Raw genomic sequence first — 20,631 nt, 5'->3', positions numbered from 1 at the left:
CTACATCCATTTGGTTGTGTTGACTCTTTTGTGGGGATTAAAATTCCCATAGATATCCATATTTGGATAAAACCACAAGCTGAATACAGCTATAAGAACTGCACCAAAGAGATCTTTTTAAACAGAGTAGTCAGCATACAGTATGTTCTTCAGTAGCAAGATAGTCTTCCTGTTTATGGTGATTTGTACTCTCTCTCTCTCTCTCTTTCTCTCTCTTTCTTTCTCTCTGTTCAAAATAGAGCAAAATCAGATTCTTTGAATTTAACTTCAATGAGAACAGAATGTATGAAATAAAGCAACATCTAAATATAAAAACTTGTGATTAAGGTTTATCTTCTTATATATTGCTTGCCCATTAACCCTGACTAGGATTTTTAAAAATTTTCTCTCTATAAGGTGTTAAATTATGCTTTGCTATAAATAACAATCATCCTGTGAAATGTTAGGCAATAAGATATGGCTGTTTAGTATACAGATTTTATATTTCTTATGAATGTCTTACCACTGAATTAGGCTCAATTAAATGAACAATTCAATGAAATATTTAATAAGTATCTACTACATTCAAGTCACTTTGGTAGGTTGGGAATACAAAGCACTGTGTCTGGCACATAGAAAATAATACATGCTCACAAAGAAAAACTTTATGCCCTAAAGGGGCTGGCATTCCAAGGAGGAGGCAAGTGCTAGGCCTTACTCATGGGTAAGGAATAGAGCACAGATTAAGTGAACAGTGACCATGTCTTTCCTCATGGAAAGCACCTTGGAACTTTTAAAATCTCCAAAAAAATATGAAAACAGCAGCAAGAAAAAAAAAACCAAACAAACCCTGATATTTGTGAGCAAAGCTCACATAGAGTTCAAAGTCAAGAAATTACCTAGAATAATGAGCAAACAACAAAAAAGTATGCTGACTATAAAAAGCTACTATGGTGATAGGTAAAATCAAGAAACAAACTCAGAAGACAATAAAGTGAAAATAGCTACAAACAAAGCCTCAAAAACAAATGTATATCAGACATCAACCCAAAAAGGTTTCCTTCAAGAGCTAAAAGAAAAAGAGCAAAAAAAAATTTTTTTTAATCACATAAGAGTGGTTAAGAAAAGAAATGAAAGCATTGAGGAAAAAATTATGAAAAGAAAACCAACAGCTTGGTAAAAGAGGCACAAAAAATATTGAAGAAAATAGCCCTCAAAACCAGAATTAGACAAATGATAAAAGAAGTATAAAACCTCACTGAAGAAAATAACTCTTTAAAAAGCAAAATTGGCCAAATGGAAAAAGTTACAAATTGCCACTAAGGAAAATAATTTCTTAAAAATTGAATTTGGGCAAGTGGAAGCTAATGCCTCCATGAGACATCAAGAAACAATAAGACAAAGTCAAAAGAATGAAATTAAAAAAAAAGAAAAAGAGAAATATCAGAAAAACAATTAACCTGAAAAACAAATCAAAGAGAAATCATTTAAGAATAATAGAAATCTACCCAAATTAATCTATTTATTCAGTGCCATACCAATCAAATTACCAAAAAAATATTTTACAGAGTTAGAAAAATAATTTTAAAGTTCATCTGGAAGAACAAAAGATCAAGGATATTAAGGTAATCAATGAAAAAAAATGTGAAAGAAAGTGGTCTAGTCTTACCAGATCTCAAACTATTAGAAAGCAGTAATTATCAAAACAATTTAGGAAATAGAGTGGTGGATCAGTGGAATAGATTAGACACACATTACATTAAATGGTCATTAATTAATAGTGGTTATGTAATAATTAATTAAATGGTAATTAATTAATAGTGATCTAGTAGCTGATAAAATCAAAGATCTAAGCTTTTGAAACAAAAACTCATTATTTGACAAAAACTGCTTGGAAAACTGAAAAACAGCATGGGAGAAATTAGGTATAGAACAACACCTCATACCATATATCATGGTAAGTTCAAAATGAGTATATGATTAATACATAAAGGGTGATGTCATAAGCAAAATAGGAGAGCTTGGAAAAGTTTGTTTGTCAGATCTACAGATAAGGGAAGAATTTAGGACCAAAGAAAGTATAGAGAGAATTAGAAGAATGTAAAATAGATAATTTTGCTTAATAAAATTAAAAAGTTTTTGCACAAACCAAACCAATGCAACCAAAATTGAAAGCAAAGCAGCAAATAAGAAAGGAGGGAATTTTGCAACAAATGTTCTCTGATAGTTTTAGTCTTCTTGCACAAAATGACTAATATGGAAATGTTTTACATGATTGTACATGTGTAAACTATCTTGGATTGCTTACTGTCTCAGTGAGGGGAAAGGGAAGGAAAGGAGGAAGGAATAGAATTTGGGACTCAAGTCTTATTTAGAAATTTAAAAATTGTTTTAACATGTAATTGAGGGGAAATAAAATATATTTTAAAAAGAAAAAATAAAGTGACAGCAACATTTGAAAAAAGAAAAACAGCTAGAAAATAAATAAATAAATGTATGAGAAAAAAAGAATTGTTGGAATAAGTGAAAGCCATGTTTAAAAAAAGTGCCTAGACAATATATTTTAAGGAATTATAAAAGAAAACTGTACTGATATCTTAGAAGCAGAGAGCAAAATAAAAATAGAAAGAATCCACTGATCATATTCTGAAAAAAATCCCAAAAATGAAAACTTAAATGAGTATTATATCTAAATTCCATAGTTAGCTGGTCATGGATAAAATAACTCAAGCAAAAGAAAGAGATCATTCAAATATCATAGAGCTACCATCAGAATCACACAATATTTAGCAGATACCATATTAAAAGAGCAGAGGGTTTGCAAAGGAGACATGATTACAAACCAGAATAACCTACTCAGCAAAACTGAGTAGAATTCTTCAGGGGGAAAAATGGACATATAATGAAATAGAGGACTTTCAAACATTACTGACATAAAAAACCAGAGATGAATAGAAAATCTGACATTCAAAGACAAGAATCAAAAGAAACTTTTAAAAAAGGAGAGCATAGGGACAGTTAGGTGGTGCAGTGAATAAGGCTCTGGCCTTGGAGTCAGGAGGACCTGAGTTCAAATCCAGCCTCAGACACTTAACACTCACTAGCTGTGTGACCCTGAGCAAGTCACTTAACCCTGATCACTTCACCAAAAAGAAAAAAAAGGAGATAATGAAAGAGAAATCATAAGAGGTTCAACAAGATTAAAGTGGTTACATTGCCATATGGTAAGATGAGAAGAACTTTGTCTTTATTAGGAGAATCAGAAGGAGTCTATGTAGACAGAGGGCACAGGTGTGAGTTGATTCTGTTGAAAGGTTTGTAAAGAATAAATGAAGTACTAAGAAAGAGGGCTTCACTGGAAGAAGTAAGAAGGGGAAGGAAGAATGGGGAAATTATCTCATATAAAATTGGTGCTCAAGGAAGAGCTTGTACACTGGAGGGAAAAAATGCACATGCAACACTCAAACCTCACTCTCTACTAAGCCAGTTTCAGGGGGGAAGAATACACACACACACACACACACACACACACACACACACACACAAAACACCCCATATAGTACTATATATATATATATATATATAATAAATACACATATAGTAGATAGTATTATAAGACATAGTACATAGTAGTACTACATATATATACACACACACACCAATCATGTGTTTATAGTATCATATATAGTAGTATAGATATAGCATATAGTAGTACAGTATATATGCCATGTATTTATAGTATCATAAACAGTAGTATATATTATACATGTTATATATGTATATGATGTGTATTATATGTACTGTAGCACAATATATAGTAATATGTAATACTATATTATTATAGTATATGATATATGCTATTTACTACTATATATGGGATATATACCATATATGGCATATATATGTATATATTTATGTGTATATGTGTATTTATAAGTATGTATAAGTATATATGTATGAATATATTTATAAGGATATAGTTATATAAACACACAAACTTAGTTGGGTACAGAAATCTATTTTAACCAATAGGTAAATAGGAGGAGATGGGGAAAAGACAAAGAGGGAAAGCAGATTAAAGGAAGCAGTGGTCAGAAGTAAAAAGACATTGAGGAGGTACAGGGTAAAAAAAAAAAAGAGGGAGAAGGATAAACAGAAGAAAATAGGAGGGAGGGAAATATGCAGTTCATAATTATAACTATGAAAGGGAAGAAGTCATCCATGTAACTGCAGTGGATAGCAGAATGGATTGGAAACCAAAATCCAACACTGTGGTGGTTACAAACACACTTGAAAAACAGAAAAATAAATACAGCTAAAATAAAGGCTGAAGCAGAATCTATTATGATTCAGCTGAAGTTTAAAAAAAAAGGCAGGGGTAGCAATCTTGATCTCAGACAATGCAAAAACAAACCAAAAAAAAAAGATAAGGGATAATTGAGAAACTACATTTTGATAAAAAGATACCATAGATAATAAAGTCATATCATTACTAAATATGTGTGGACCAAACAACATAGCATTTAGATTCTTCACCGAAAAGTTGAATGAGTTACAGAAGGAAATAGACAACAAAACTGTGCTAATGGAAGGCCTCAAATTTCCCCTCTCAGAGGCATATAAATTTTACCATGAAGTAAATAAAAAAGAAGTTAAGCAGATGAATAGAATTTTAGAAAAAGTTAGATATGATAGACATCTAGAGATAATTGACTAGGAATAGAAAGCAGTATAACTTTTTTCCCCCAGTTACACATGTACAGCTAATGTACTTTCACAAAAGTTGACCATGTAAATATCACAAAAAAAATGGAGAAAAATGGAAATATTCAATGTACTCTTTTTGGACCATAATTCATTAAAATTATATTTAATAAATGACCTTGGAATAATAGATGAAAAATTAATTGGAAAATAAATAATCTAATACTAAAGAAACAGTGGGTCAAAGAACACATCATATAAACAATCAATAATTTCATTAAAGATAATGACAACAAAGAGATCACATACCAAAATTTGTAGAATGGAATCAAGGTGAGCCATGCCTCAGTGGTTTAGGGAATCTTGGTGTTCCATTCTATGTAAGTAGTAGTTCTGTATGGGAAATATGTCAATGCTAAAAACCTTTTCCCCTAAAATATTAAAAACAAAATTACATATTTATCAAAAAAGCAAAAAGCTTTGAGTAAGGGATAAACACAACATATGTCATGAAATGAGACCTGCATTTGAAATCAGAACACTTGGATTCAAACCCCAGCTGTCCCATTGTATGATATTGGCAAGTCCCTTCAATTCTCTGGGTTTCCCCATTTCTTTCTGGTAAAATGTGAAAGTTGGGCTAGATACTCTTTAAGTTCCATTCCGGATTTGCAATATATTAACCTTAGAATAGCAGTAAATTTTTCATGTAAATATAAGATTGGGATGTTAAATGTTCCCAGGTCAAATTCTGTGATCCTGTGATTTTAAATTATGTAAATCAATATCTGGAAAATATGAAAATCAGTGAAAATAGACTGAATAGAAAAATAATGTTTGCTCTTTCTATATGAAATTTCCTCCAATGCTCTCTTGTCACATGAATTCTACCACTAAATGTTGTTCCATGGCCAACTTATATTGGGAAATAACTCAAGTATTCTTCCTCTAAACTTAACTTTCTTGGACTTTTTAGGAGGATGTGGACAAGGCAGTGAAAGCAGCAAGGGAGGCTTTTCAGATCGGCTCCCCGTGGCGGACGATGGATGCTTCAGAGAGAGGACGGCTCCTGAACAAACTGGCTGATTTAATGGAAAGGGACCATTTGCTTTTGGCAGTAAGTATGCACCAGATAAAGAAAGGGATTGGTAGAAGTCTCAATCATGTTCATTATAGCGAGTTGGTTTTGTCTGCAATGATGATATCTTATGTATAGATATACACACACACACATATGTGTGTGTATACACATATACAAATATGTATGTATGTATGTATGGAGAGAGAGGGAGAGAGAGAGATTGTAAGGAATACCTTTTGAGAAAATATTTCTCCTCTCTCTCTGCTGAAAGAAATCTTACTGACAGCTCCTTTTATAGGTAGTAGTAGTACAAGTAGTAGTAGTAGTGGTGGTGGTGGTAGTGGTGGTAGTGGTAGTAATTAATAATAATAACTCAATATGTATATGGCACCTTTAAAGAATTATAAAGCACTTAATCAGGGAAGTGGAACGGATCTGGAGAGCATCTAGTTTAACTCTTGTATAATTTAACAAAAAATGTCATCTAGCTTTTGCTTGAAGACCTCCAATAAAGGGGAAACCACTACTCCCAAGGCAACCCATTCCATACTTGGATATCTTTAATCTTCTAAGGAAGATTACATCTTCATATTAAGTCTAAAATTGCCTTGTTGAACCTTCTGCTATTTATACATAACTCTATGAGCTATGACCAAGTAGAAGAACAAGTCAAGTCTCTTTTCCATGTGGCTTTCCTTCAAATATTTTAAATCTTTTTGGTTGCCATATTAAAGAGCTGGCACAGATTGAACTTTCATCCTACTGGAAGGTCATAGATCTTGTTCAGAAGAACTAATATCTAGCTTCTCTATACCCTTCATACCTTTTGTCTGCAAAGCTGATTCTTTGAGCCCTTGTCTGTAACAATATTCTGTTTCTGCATCTGTTGTTCATCATCAAAATGTTCTCCATTATGCTCTCCTTTCATTCAAGAATTTGCTCACATAGGCATTTCTTCTTAAACTAACACACTCCTTTATCCCCATTTTTCCTCTGTTCTTTCTTTGGAAAAAGGTTCCATTCTACAAGCATATTTTTGCTATTTACCTCATTTTGAGCCAAGGTTCATTAATGTCTATCAAGTCAAATTTGCCTCCTTACATTAAACCCTCCTGTTCAATTTCATTCTTTCTCATACGTTGTACATGTTTGATGCTATGGGTTGTAGATGTTTGAGTCTATGAGTTCTACCCCTTGCTGTTTTCTCAGATTTCGTGTCTTTAAATTTTGGGGTAAACCACTACCACTCCCATTAGCTACAGTGTAGCTACTCAACATGGTAGTATTAGCTTGGTAAATAGTTTTGTCCCTCCTTTCTTTTCAGTCATAAAGTGCTTGGTTAAATTTGCAAGATACCAGGAAAACTCATTCTTATCAACCCCTTCTCTGGGTACTCCATCTTTAGCCAAGAGTCTATAACTTCTATATGTTAAGTCATGGTCTATACATATACATATATACATACATACATATATATATATATAATTCAGTTTTCAGAAAAGAATCTTAACAAATTGTTCACTTTCCTTCCAATAAATTTGTGAGGTTGATCTTAATTAAAATTATCTACATGTTATAGATAGATACTCAGGGTGAATGAAATTGTGACCTATCTAAAGTTTATAGAATCAGATTTTAATACTGGGAAGAATGTTAGCAATTGTCTGGTCCTGAGCTTTCTTATCTTATAGATAAGATGACTGAAAAATGACTCACCTAAGTCCATCTACATAGAAATTATTAGAGGCAGGATTCGATGCTGGTGTACTAATACTAAATCCAGGATTCTTTCTACACAGAGCTAATAAAAGTTGGATCTTATCGTATTTATTTAACCAAAGCATTATGTAAATTTTCAAGTCTGGCAAGTTCTTCTGTCCCTAGACTGGCAAACTGTTCTGTCCCTAGAGGTGGTAAGGAAAAACAATAAGTGAAATATATATATGTTGGAATTCATAATGTGAGTATATGTTTTGACACTTATCATTTGTATGCACATTGCATTTCTTGGGATACACTTAACGTTTTAGTGATTTATAGGTTGGTAGTTAATCAGTTAGGGAATAAGACCCCCAAAAATAAAATTCATGGAAGTCCTAGAAATTTAGAGCTGAAAGTTATCTTAGAAGACATGTAGTTGGATACTCTTATTTAAATAGGAAGAAAACTTTGTTATGCATAAAGCTTGCTTGGAGAGCATTCTGATTGAACCTTCCCTCTTCCCCTCAGGACTAAACGAGACTTGAATTTATTCAATCCAACAACAAAGTATTTAACTTTTACTATGTATGGTGCTGTACAAGTTGTTGACATTACAAATATAAAATAAGACTTATTGTGCCAAACAATAAATATCAGAAATGCTATTTCCCTTGTCTACCAAACTGTGTTGTGAGCATCAAATGATATTAGATCAAAGGGAAAGAAAAGAATGTTCATTTATGCAGTACCTACCGTGTACCAGGTACTGTACTCATTTGTTACAAATATTATCTCATTTGACCTTCATAACAACTCTATGCAGTAGGTACTATTATTACCCCCATTTTACAGTTAAGGAAACTGAGACAGACAGAGGTTACGTGACTTGTCCAGAGTGACATACCTAGTAAATGTATGATGTTAGATTTAAACTCAGGTCTGCCTAATTCCAGTCCCAGCCATCAATGCACTACACCACCAACTGACTCACAATTGTTCAATTGATACAATTCATGTGAAAGAAGCTAATAAACTGAAAAGCGTTATATAAATAGTATCAGTATTATTCACCCCCTTCGAGAATGAGTTGCCACAAAGAACTGAGCAAATTTTATATAAAATAGCAAGCCTAGCTAGTATTCAACACTTCATCATTTTGAAAATTATGAGCCTTCAGAATATAAATTATTCATTCTAACAAGTGACATCTTATCAGTGTATCACTATCAAGTGTCTATTACATGCAAACCACTGTACTTAGTAGGGGAAAAGATACAATCGTACTGTAATTAAGACATGGTCCATTTCTATATCAAGTTTATAACCTACAGGGAGTTGGGTAGGAAGGGGAGAGAATGTACCATATATATATATATATATATATATATATATATATATATTATATATATATATATATATCTTCTTTACTGATTCCTGTTGCTCACCAACTGCCTTTCAGGGATCCCACAGTGTGGTTCCACCCCAAGCTGCACTGCCTTGTCTAATACTGCTCTGCTCTATGTCCTGTTAATTTGTGAAGAGTAAAAAATCATCTGATGAATACTTTGGCAGTGGTGCATCTCTCAGAACATGATGGAAGCCCCTAAAGATATATTTTCAGAAGTAATCACAACAAAGATATGTGATTTCTTCAGTAGGAGGAGCACCTGTTCTCCTAACTCCTAATCTCCTTCATAAGACTTATTTTGGAGAGAGGTCTTAAGGTATTGCCATAAGCATGTAGAGCTTTAAGTGGCATTCCCAGAGTCACTGTACTAGTAAGTATTAGAAGAAACAGTGAGGGGAGGCTAGGTGGTGCAGTGGATAGAGCACTCACTGGCCCCGAAGTCAGGAGGACCTGAGTTCAAATCTGGCCTCGGACCAAACACTTGACACTTACTATCTGTGTGACCCTGGGCAAGTCACTTAACCCCAATTGCCTAAAAAATTAATTAATTAATTAAAAAAATAGAAGAAACAGTGAAACCCAGGTCTTCCTGACTCCAAACCTATCTACTACTCTTCCCTCCTTTATTATACCAGATTGTTGCCTGAAATAGAATTAATCTAATACTTTCTTTTAATAGTGTATGAAACTCAATTTGGCACCTGATCTTTTTTTTCAGACAATGGAATCATTGAATGGTGGAAAAATCTTTGCCCATGCCTATCTGATGGACTTAGGTTTGTCTGTGAATGTTATACGCTACAATGCAAGCTGGGCCGATAAGATTCAAGGTCGTACAATCCCAATTGGTAAGTAAATTTGAAAAGCACTTTTTTTTTTTGGGTGAGGCAATCAGGGTTAACACAGCTAGTAAGTGTCAAGTGTCTGAGGTCAGATTTTAACTCAGGTCCTCCTGACTCCAAGGCTGGAATTCTATCCACTGTGCCACCTAGCTGCCACAAGAGGCACTTTTTAAAAATGCATATTAGCACTTGGCACTAGAATTATTTTTAATATTCTCTACCACTCTTTCCTCCTTTCTGCTAGTCTCTTTTCCTTTGCTTTAGTCTCAGATAGACTTAGGAATCTCCTTGCCAAAGCCAACTTTTCTACTTGTATACAAGTTCCTATTCCCTCCTATCATCACCAGGAGATTGCATTCCACAGTCATCCTTTGAATCTTTGCCTTTAAGCAGGCTCCAGTTTTCCTTATCCTTAATACACTTTCACCACATCCTCCCATCTCCTAAGTTATCACCCTTTATCTCTCACCCTTTCTCAGCCAAACACCTTGAAAACAAACAAAAAAAAAAACTAAGAGGCAACTTTATATTATTTGCCTCCACTTCCTCTCCTTTTACTCCTCAGTCATTCACAATCTTCTTTCCACCCTCATCACTCAACAGCTGGCATTCTTAATTGCCAAATCTGATATTCTTTTCTCAGCCCTAATCCTTCTCAACCCATTTGCTGAGTTTTACATGTTAATCATCCTTTCCTCCTGGATACTCTCTCCCCTCTAAGTTTTTCTGACACTACTTTCTCCTGCTTTGACTCCTACCCATCTGACTATTTCTTCTTTTTTTTTAAATATAAATAGCATTTTATTTTTCCAAGTACATGTAAAGATGACTTTAAACATTCATTTTTATAAGATTTTGATTTCCAAATTTCCTTCCCTCCCTCCTTCCCTCTTTTCCTTCCCCAAGATAACAAGCAATATGATATAGGTTATTCATGTGCAATTATATAAAACACATTTCCATATTAGTGACTATTTCTTCTCAGTCTCTGTGCTGATTTATCCATATCCCATCTTCTAACTGTGGGTATCCCATAAAGTTCTTTCTGAGGCTTCTTCTTTTCTTCCTTTATATTCTCTTTTAGTAACTTCTTCAGTTTCTATGGGTTGAGCCCTGGTCTCTAAACAGATAATTCTTCTTTTTACATATCTAGCCACAATCTATTCCCTGAACTTCAGTTTATTTTTTTTATTAATTTATTTTGATTTATCAATAATCACTTCCATATGCTTTTGAGTTTAAAATTTTTCTCCCCCTTCTACCCCACCACCCTCCCGAAGATGGCACACAATCTGATATAGGCTATACATTTACATTCATATTAAACATATTTTCACATTAGTGATATTGTAAGTAGAAATTAAAACCAATAGGAGGAACCATCAGAAAGAGGAAACAAAACTCAACAGAAGAGAAAAAAAAATAACAATTTGGCTTCCACAGTTCTTTCTTTGGGTATGGATAGCATTTTCCATCATAAGACTTTTGGAGATGTCTTAGATTCTTGTATTGCCAGGAAGGGTTTAGTTTATCAGTAGTAGTCATCACACAATGTGGCTGTTACTGTGTACAACATTCTCTTGGTTCTGCTCACTTCACTCAGCATCAGAACATACAAGTCTTTCCAGGTTTTTCTAAAGTCAGTCTGTTCATCATTTCTTTTTTTGTTTTGTTTTGTTTTTGTTTTTGTTTTTTTTTAAGCAATTGGGGTTAAGTGACTTGCCCAGGGTCACACAGCTAGTAAGTGTCAAGTGTTTGGTCTGAGACCAGATTTGAACTCAGGTTCTCCTGACTTCAGGGCCAGTGCTCTATCCACTGTGCCATCTAGCTGCCCTTGTTCATCATTTCTTATAGCACAATAGTATTCCAACACATTCATATACCACAACTTGCTCAGCCATTCCCCAATTGACGGGCATCCTCTCAATTTCCAATTCTTTGCCACCACAAAAACAGCTGCTATGAATATTTTTGTACATGTAGGTCCTTTTCCCATTTGTGTGATCTCTTTGGGATATAGCCCTAGAAGTGCTATTGCTGGGTCAAAGGGTATGCACATTTTTATAGCCTTTTGGGCATAGTTCCAAATTGCTCTCCAAAATGGTTGGATCATTTCACAACTCCACCAACAATGCATTAGTGTTCCAATTTTCCCACATCTTCTCCAACATTTATCATTTTCCTGTTTTATCATGTTGGCCATTCTGAAAGGTGTGATGTGGTACCTCAGAGTTTTGATTTGCATTTCTCTAATCAATAGTGATTTAGAGCATTTTTTCATATGACTATAGATAGCTTTAATTTCTTCATCTGAGAATTGTCTGTTCATATCCTTTGACCATTTATCATTTGGAGAATGGCTTGTATTCTTACAAATTTGACTTAATTCTCTATATATTTTAGAAATGAGACCCTTATCAGAGAGATTGGTTGTAAAAATTCTTTCCCAATTTTCTACCTTCCTTCTAATCTTAGTTGCATTGACTTTGTGCAAAAACTTTTCAATTTAATGTAATCAAAATTATCTATTTTGCTTTTCATAATATTCCCTATCTCCTGTTTGGTCATGAATTCTTCTGTTCTCCATAGATCTGACAGGCAAACTACTCCTTGCTCTCTCAGTTTGCTTATAGTATCAGCCTTTATATCTAAATCATGTACCCATTTTGACTTTATTTTGGTATATGGTGTGAACTTCAGTTTCACATGCTCAATTACCTTCTGGACATTTCAAACTGGATATTGTAGAGATATCTTGAAGATAACATTTCTAAATTTGAATTTATTATCTTTGCTGCTAAACTCTTTTCACTTCCAGACTTTAATGCATCATCCTCCTTCCACTGTATCATATTCATTGACTTGGACTCCTCACTCTACACTCTCAAGCTGTGTCCAAATCTTGCCGTTTCTATTTTTATGACAACCTTCCTATCCAACACCTTCTCTGCACTCATACAAATGTTGATTTGGCAGGCTATCATCTCCTCTTAGCAAGATTATGAAAACAGCCTCCTAATTGGTCTACCTTTCTCAAATATTTTCTCACTCTAGTCAACTGCTGCCAAAATGATTTCCTTTAAGTACAAATCTGACTGTGTGACACCTCCATTCAGCCAGTTCTGATGGCTTCCTAGTTCATTAAGGGTCAAATATAAATTCATCTATTTAGCATTTAATGTCCTGGGCCGAACCTACCTTTCCAATTACATTGAACACTATTCCCCTTCCTACACTCTATGTTGCAAATAAACTGGCCTTCTCTGTTACTCATACATGATACTCTATGCCCCTCTCCATGCTTTGGTAATGGCTTTCTCTTATTCCTCTAATGCATTCCCTCCTTATCTTTTCCTCACAGAGTTCCTTTCTTCTTTTAAGATGCAATTCAAGCTTCTGGAGAAAGCCTTTCCCAGGCTCCCCAATTTTATACCCTCTCCTCCAAGTTATCTTGTATTTACTACTTTATATACATCTTTATTATTATGTATCATATTATAATTCTATATTATATATCTTTTCTATTTGTTAACTTTACATTTATACTGAATACATTTTTATATGTACTTGTCTCCCTCATCTGAATGCAAGTTTATCACAAGTAACCTTCTTTGTATGTGTATTCCAGGCTCCTAGTACAATGCTTGACACAAAATGATGCTTAATAAAAATTTGTGGTGATTTGTTGATTAATAATGAAAAATTTCTATTGTAAAAATCTGTTAATATTTATTATTTGCCATTCAAAAGCTCAGCAAAATTATGTCATTAACAGGCTTAAGAAATATTTTTTTAAAAATAAATACAATATGAAATACACTAAAGTACAATAGTTATTGAAAAGAGTAAAATGTAACACACATACACCTATGTATAGATCAGACATTTCAAAGCTTACATTTAGTGTTATTTCTCATTTTTGGAGGTTTTCTTTTGTTTTTAATCTGCAAAGAGATGTTATGCTCATATATCAAGTAATAGTTAGCTGACATATTTTCAATACTCCAATACCATATAGGTACGGCCACCTGCCCCAGCCTTGCTTTGTACCATTGATTTAAACTTTTGTTGAAAGTTGTGGACTCAGAAAAAGATAAAAATGAATCCATAACTTCATAGCTTCGAGTCTCAGACTGGAGATGGGAAAGAACACATTTGGGGTTTTTTTAATGGTCAATGCAGGTAATGTTATGGAATGATAAATACTTAGATATCTGAAAAACAAGAATTGGCAGTGTAATTCAGCTCAGCTAGAATTCAGAAAAGAAGAAATTTAAGTGACATACTTGACTAAAATTACTTACTAAGTGAAGGAGAGGCAGAGTTTGAGCACAAAGGTTGAGAGATCAGTTGAGTGTTCATCTAAAACCTGCTTCTAAAGAGCAAATGAAGGAAAGTTGTCCTCAAGACATGCTCTACTTCCAGCATGCAGGACTGACTTCACTTTCCAATTTAATGAGCCTGATAGTTGAAGATTTGGTGGAAATTATCTTTAAGCTTCCCTAAGGATTTAAAATAACCCTAGCAACACTGAAACTACCTAAAAACTAATAAAGAAGCCCAGCCAAGATGAAGCACAGATACGAGATGGGGATTGGGCAGGTCAACAGCAGTGAAACACAGAATGAGAATGACAAGAGAGCAAGGAAATCATGGGGCTTTTGGGGGGGGGGGGAATCTAGTTTCTGTTTTGATAAAGTGCAAGAAGGAATAAAGTGTACAAATGGATTGAAATGAATTAGTATTGAAAAGCAACAAACATTTATTAAGCATCAACTATATGTAAGGTCATTACTTTGCTATTCTAGGAAAATATAAATATGATTTTTTTTAATTAGCAGGAAAGGCAAAATTGAATCTTATGCAAGTAGAATGAAGTCAAATTCAAATTTAAAACAGAAGGCTTTGGGTAGGGATAAGAGAGAAAAAGAAGACGAGGGAATGTTTATGGCTTTCTGTTTTTATTATTTAAATCATTTAGGACAGGCAACTCATGGAGGTGGTACCACCAACCAAGGAAATCAAGCATGAATATTTTAGGAATCCTGAATACTCTTTTGCTGTTAAATCATTGATACATTGATATTCAACTCCAGGATGGCATTTTGCCATGCTCCCTGCCTACCCACCACCTCCACATACATGCCATTCTCTGTTATTTACAATTGACTTTCTGGAAATCTTTACAAATATGTTTCAGAATGTTTGAGAGGCTGGATTATACTACCTTTTGAATCCCTTCCAACACCTATATAGTTGTTCTGATGTGACTTTGATGCATTGTTTGAATGACATAAAAATGCTATGCCATATAATAAAGATCATTTAAATAAAAAAATAAATAAACCCACATTTGTAGTAGTAAGAATTTAAATGTCCCATTGGTAAAAATAAGATAATAATATCATACACTATTATACCATGCAATATTATAAAAACCTTTTTTTCAACATGGAAAATATTTGCCTTTGTTTCTACTGGCTATTTCAGAACAATATTTGTCTGATATACTATGTTTTGTGGTTTGTTTGTTCATTTTGGTTTATTTCAGATGGAAAGTTTTTCTCATATACAAGACATGAACCTATCGGTGTTTGTGGCCAAATCCTTCCTGTAAGTTGCTTCCACTTGTCAGATATTAAAAACAAGCATTTGTTTAAAATTCCTTTAAGCAAGAGTCCATCCTTACTGAGATTTCCTTTAAAGCCAAAGAAATGTCATCTGAATGTTGAAAGATTTGCACTTTCCTTTTAAATAGATAGATAGATAGATAGATAGAGAGATAGATAAGATAATTATTTATTTATTTTAGTGAAATTTTTATATTTGAATTGATTTTTTTAATATTTTGATAATTTTATATTATTGGTATTTAATTGATAAATAAATAAAAATAATACCACATATACTTTGCTGAGCTCTATACTTTCAACAACCTAGTTGATCTATTGGGTCATTTCTAACATTTGAAACCCAATATAATAATTTGAAAACAATAACAAATGACCAAAAGAAGTGTTTTGGTCTTTAATCTCTTATTGTCACACTGAGAATGTGGTTCCTACTCTATGAAACATTGTTCTTTTGGCAGAAAAATCATTCATAAGAACATCAATTAAAGGGCCAAACTTGTCCTTTCTTCCCAGCCCCACACTAAGCAGTTGTTTTTTTTTTCTAAAAGTTCTTTTTAAATATATGTGAGTTGCCATTGTACTTGTACTCATTTAAAATCTATAAGATCCCAAGTTGAGTTAGTACTACTATAATTATTACTATTTAATGTTTGGGAAATGTTGAATGTGTAGGAAATATAGTGACTGAAATTCCATTCATTATTTTAATACTCCACAAATCCATGATTTCAACAGTGTGAGTTCTTCTTTCTTTGATCTTAATAATACTCTCACAATCTAAATAGTCTTCCTAAGTTGTTTGTTTGAAAGTTGGTAGCCACTCCTCTGATTAACCTCTCCAAAAATAACTTTGGTCTATAACTTATCACTTCCCCTAAATTCAAAAGGCTTTTAGCTGGATAGAGTCTGCTAGAACTTCCATTCCACTACTCACAGTCACTCCATGTTACCATGAGGCATCAGGGGATGGGTTTATGGAAAACATGATTCAGTATTAATGAAGAAATCAATGTTTATCTATTGCTTTATAGTGGAATTTCCCTTTGGTTGCACTAGTTTTGAAAATCGGACCTGCCCTTTGCTGTGGAAACACTGTGGTTGTCAAACCAGCAGAGCAGACTCCACTCACTGCTCTTTATCTAGCATCATTAATTAAAGAGGTAAGTTTGCTAAGTCACAATGTGCTCTGTAACAATCCACTACGTGAATAATTGGAGTACTGCCCTCACAAAGAAGCATTCTGCTGATCCAAATTCCTTGCTCTGTACTATGTGAAACCACTACTTCACCTAACTGTAAATGGGCCAATGAGCCCTGCCCATTGTGAAGAAACATTAAAATCCTTGACACTGACTTCAGAAAATCCACATAAATATATCCTAGGATGAAATATTTGCATGAAATCATATAGAACAAGGAGTAGAACCAAGAGAATGTTTTATGAAGTAACACCAATATTGTTTTAAGAATGACTTTGAGCAATTAAGTCATTTTGACTATTATAAAAACACAAATTAAAAATAAGGGAGACATGAAAAAACAATCTACCTGGACCCAGAGAAAGAAATGATGTATAGAATAATTTTATGTATATACATATATATATATATAGCTATTGTGTCTAATGGTGGCCATCTCTAGGGCAGAAGGAGGAAAAAAAGGAAAAAAAGAAATTTACCTGGCAGCTTTGTTGTATGTCTGAAGGGAATAGCAAGTTGTACATGATAGATTTGCAGTTTTATGTGCAATCATCTCTTTTTTTGTACTATGTTACGGAAATGTTTGTTTCGCTCCATGAGTTGAAAATAAAATAAATCCGTTATACAAATATAAACACACATATATGTGTGTCTATATGTTTATATATATATATGTGTTTGTGTGCATGTATATATGTGTATATATGTATACACATATATACACACTTACATATTCCAGCATAAAGAGGTATCAGAAAGTTCTCTATGCCTAAATGTCTCAGAAATACATTTTAATTGCTTGTGTTGATTATTTTTCTGTTTAAAAAAATTTAAGTAGCATCGTATTTACATTACCAATACACCTTTTTGTAGTTTGTTTGGATTGCATACGGTTTTGAATAACTCTCAATGGTTACCATCCTCTCTACACACAGACCCTATTTTATTATTCTTCAATATTCCAAGAATGTGATTTTCTTGGTGTAGAAGTTATCTCCCACTGACATAGATCTTGCCTACAATACAAATTAGTTGAAAATCTTGAGAGTTGCTGCAGCTGAAAAATACGACACTTTGCAACCAACAAGGCTCAAACTTAGGCTGATTGTTAGACATAGGTACCGATTTTATCACTTGTCTAGTTTCAAAGCCTTGTTAGCTCAGGAGGACCTTCCAGGGCATGTATTTTGAGCCAGATAACAAAATTCAGGTCTTCTCTATAACGTCTTGCTCTAGTACTTCATCATGATGCAACGCATTTAAGGATGAGAATGTTCCTTCCTCTCAAGAACTCTAAGAGCTGAATCGGATTCTTCAGTGGTTAATCTTAATATTGTAATCTAAAAGGATTGTGGGAATTGAATTAGACATCATGATGAGTCCTTAGAAAAAGAACCAAGGGGAACAATAGATGGAGAGATAGAGGAAAGAGAGATAGACAGAAGAAATATGTACATACCATTCATGACTCCCTTTTCTTTCTAGCATGGTTACTACCATCTCCACTCTATCCCTTCCTAGAAAAAGGAAGTGAAAAACAAAATATTTTATTAGGAATGTCTTAAGAATACACCAAAGATTTCTGTCATGATGAATGAATGAAATCATGCTTGGAGAAAGAGTGATTTTTTTACCTTCTGTTCTTCTTTTACCTCATGAATCCTTTAGGCAGGATTTCCTCCAGGAGTAGTAAATATTGTGCCTGGTTATGGACCCACGGCTGGAGCCGCCATTTCTTCTCACATGGATGTAGATAAAGTGTCCTTCACAGGGTCCACAGAGGTAAGACAGGTTAGATATTAAGGCATTTCCAATGGTTAGTTTAGGTAGCCATGTGGCAGTCAAGTTACATTTAAATTACATTCGTGTCTCATGCCATCAAACAAGGTTCAGAGGGAAGTAATTTAGAGAGAGAGCAGTCTTCAGTTTAATTCAACAGATCTTCATTAAGTACCTTCTATTTGCAGAGCACTGTGCTAGGTGTGAGAGAATGTAAGCCCCCCTGAAGGCAAGCGTTCTCTCTCCTTGGCTTTTGGTATGGCGTCTAGCAAAAACATTAGCAGAGACTAGGCACTGAATAACTGCTGTTTGATTGATTGATGGAGGTATTGTTATTTCCCCTCCTCACACCTGTCAGACTGCTGTTCCTTACTGTGTTTGACATAGATAGACAAACATCAAAATAAGCTTGAATTCTATGAGCACACACCAACTGACAGGATGAGGAAGGCCAAGATGGGTCACATTGATGAGTCACAAGTGGATGTATAAGAACTGGCTGGGATTGTAAGCAAGACAAGTGTAAGAAATACTGAATTATTAGGTTCCCACATAAGTTGCAAAAAAAAAAAAACAGGAAAGGTGCTGAATGGCTAACTGATTAAGGGGAGAGTGATATAGGTAATGATGACAACTGTAATGGAAACACAAATCAAGCCTTGGAAGTTTTAAATGAATACTCTCTATTTGGGGTATTATTTCACAGGATCAAAACTGAATTGCATGCCAGGGTTAGTAAGGTCTTACCTGCCTGTGATGCTTTAGAAATTACAAAGCACTGTTCTTACAGCAGCCCTGTGAAGAATAGCACAGGCCTTGAAGTCAGAAATTTTGGATTCAAATCCAGGTTTTGTCGTTAACTAACTACATATTCAGCAAATCACAACCTCTCAGTGTCTCAGTTTCCTCTTCTGTATAATAAAGGGTTTGGACTAAATAAACTTTAAAGTGTCTGCCAATTCCAATAGTCTGTGAGTTGGATAGGAAAGGCTGAGGGAGAAGAACAGGGAGAGAGAGAGATCCATACATATAAGTACCTATGTTAAGAAAAAGAGATCACAAGTGTATGCCATTCCCATCTACATTCATTACATTAATGTGTCCATCTGAATGGTTATTAAGTATAACATTAAGTATATTAAGTTATTAAGTATAATAACCATTCAGATGGACTCCACACCAGGGTAAATCTTTTTCTAGGTTCACAGAACACAGTTGAAATAAAACTCTAAATTAGTTTTAATATAACCAAAAAAAAACCGCAGGTAGATTCAAATATTACGTTGTAATTTATGGCAGCAATCAGGAAGCTACATGTTTTCATTGATCCATTATTCTATTGGTGTTGGTAGTTCCTTGATTAATAGAATTTATAACCCCTTGATGCCTCCTCGTTCTAAATAATTCCTGTCCATTTTCTCCATAGAGGGTGTACAAAAAGAAATGGAGGACTTTCATTTATAATTTTAGTGCCTTCTGGGTACTCGTATACCAAATGGAAATTCTAGCTATAGTCTCTTATTCTTGTTACCTGACCACCTCCTTTTCTGATCACACATGAGCTCAGTTTAATCTTTCATACTTCCAAGACATTGTTGTTGATCATGTTCTACAGCCCACTTATATAAGCCTCATGTCTTTCTACTGCCCTTTGTACTATTAGTAATTGCAATTCTTTTGAGAATATTGATAATCAACAGATTATTTCAGCAGTAAGATAATTGGGATTGCTGAAAGTATTGCACATTTCTCCAATTGCAATGTAGCCTGATTTCTTCCTACTATTCAATTCTACATTTAACTCATTGTCCATCTAGAGTGATTGCTAAAGTTATACATGTGGTCAGACTTATTTGACCCACTTCTCACCCAACTGTGGTGTAAAATGGGCAACATACATTTGTCATCCACTTTGGTTTTTCACTATTAATGGACAATAATCATACAAAATAAAAACTAGCATTTCATAAGCATTCACTCTTTTTTTTCAGTTAGTTAAATTTAAATGTTACTAAAATACAATATTTTGGCATCAAATGGTATTTTAGGAGCTCTCTATATTCTTATGCTAAAGTTTAATTTGGAAAACAATTTGCCAAATATTAGTTATTATAACAGAAACTGATTTGGGGGTATTGTTATACAGCAAGACAAAATACAGAGATATCTGAATGCAAGCAAAAGGCATCTCCAAATGCATCCTTCTAGTTTTCCTTCTCAATAGTGTGTTAGTTAAAAGGAGATTGAGATAGTGAAGCTAAAGAATAAAGGGAATCACAGAATCATACAACTTTCCATTTGGAAA

General features: G+C 33.9%; 1 protein-coding gene and 1 long non-coding RNA gene across 2 annotated transcripts in view; one reads left to right on the top strand and one right to left on the bottom strand.

The window, feature by feature from the left end:
- The window catches only part of LOC114052445 (retinal dehydrogenase 1-like), a 49,132-nt gene that overhangs the window by 12,710 nt on the left and 15,791 nt on the right, over window positions 1-20,631 (top strand). The window contains exons 3-7 of the mRNA XM_027875055.1: window positions 5,660-5,800; window positions 9,592-9,721; window positions 15,267-15,328; window positions 16,380-16,508; window positions 18,216-18,329. Of these exons, the coding sequence (XP_027730856.1) occupies window positions 5,660-5,800; window positions 9,592-9,721; window positions 15,267-15,328; window positions 16,380-16,508; window positions 18,216-18,329 (576 nt within the window). The remainder of the gene's footprint in view (window positions 1-5,659; window positions 5,801-9,591; window positions 9,722-15,266; window positions 15,329-16,379; window positions 16,509-18,215; window positions 18,330-20,631) is intronic.
- Window positions 145-18,227, bottom strand: LOC114052446. Its single transcript, XR_003570244.1, has 4 exons — window positions 18,182-18,227; window positions 18,007-18,064; window positions 4,993-5,114; window positions 145-226 (listed from the first exon to the last, which is right to left on the bottom strand). It is a non-coding gene; the product is annotated as an uncharacterized LOC114052446 (long non-coding RNA).

Source organism: Vombatus ursinus, unplaced genomic scaffold (genome assembly GCF_900497805.2).
Source record: "Vombatus ursinus unplaced genomic scaffold, bare-nosed wombat genome assembly UNPS02014807.1, whole genome shotgun sequence".
Lineage (NCBI taxonomy): Eukaryota > Metazoa > Chordata > Mammalia > Diprotodontia > Vombatidae > Vombatus > Vombatus ursinus.
This window is presented reverse-complemented; position numbering and strand designations above follow the sequence as displayed.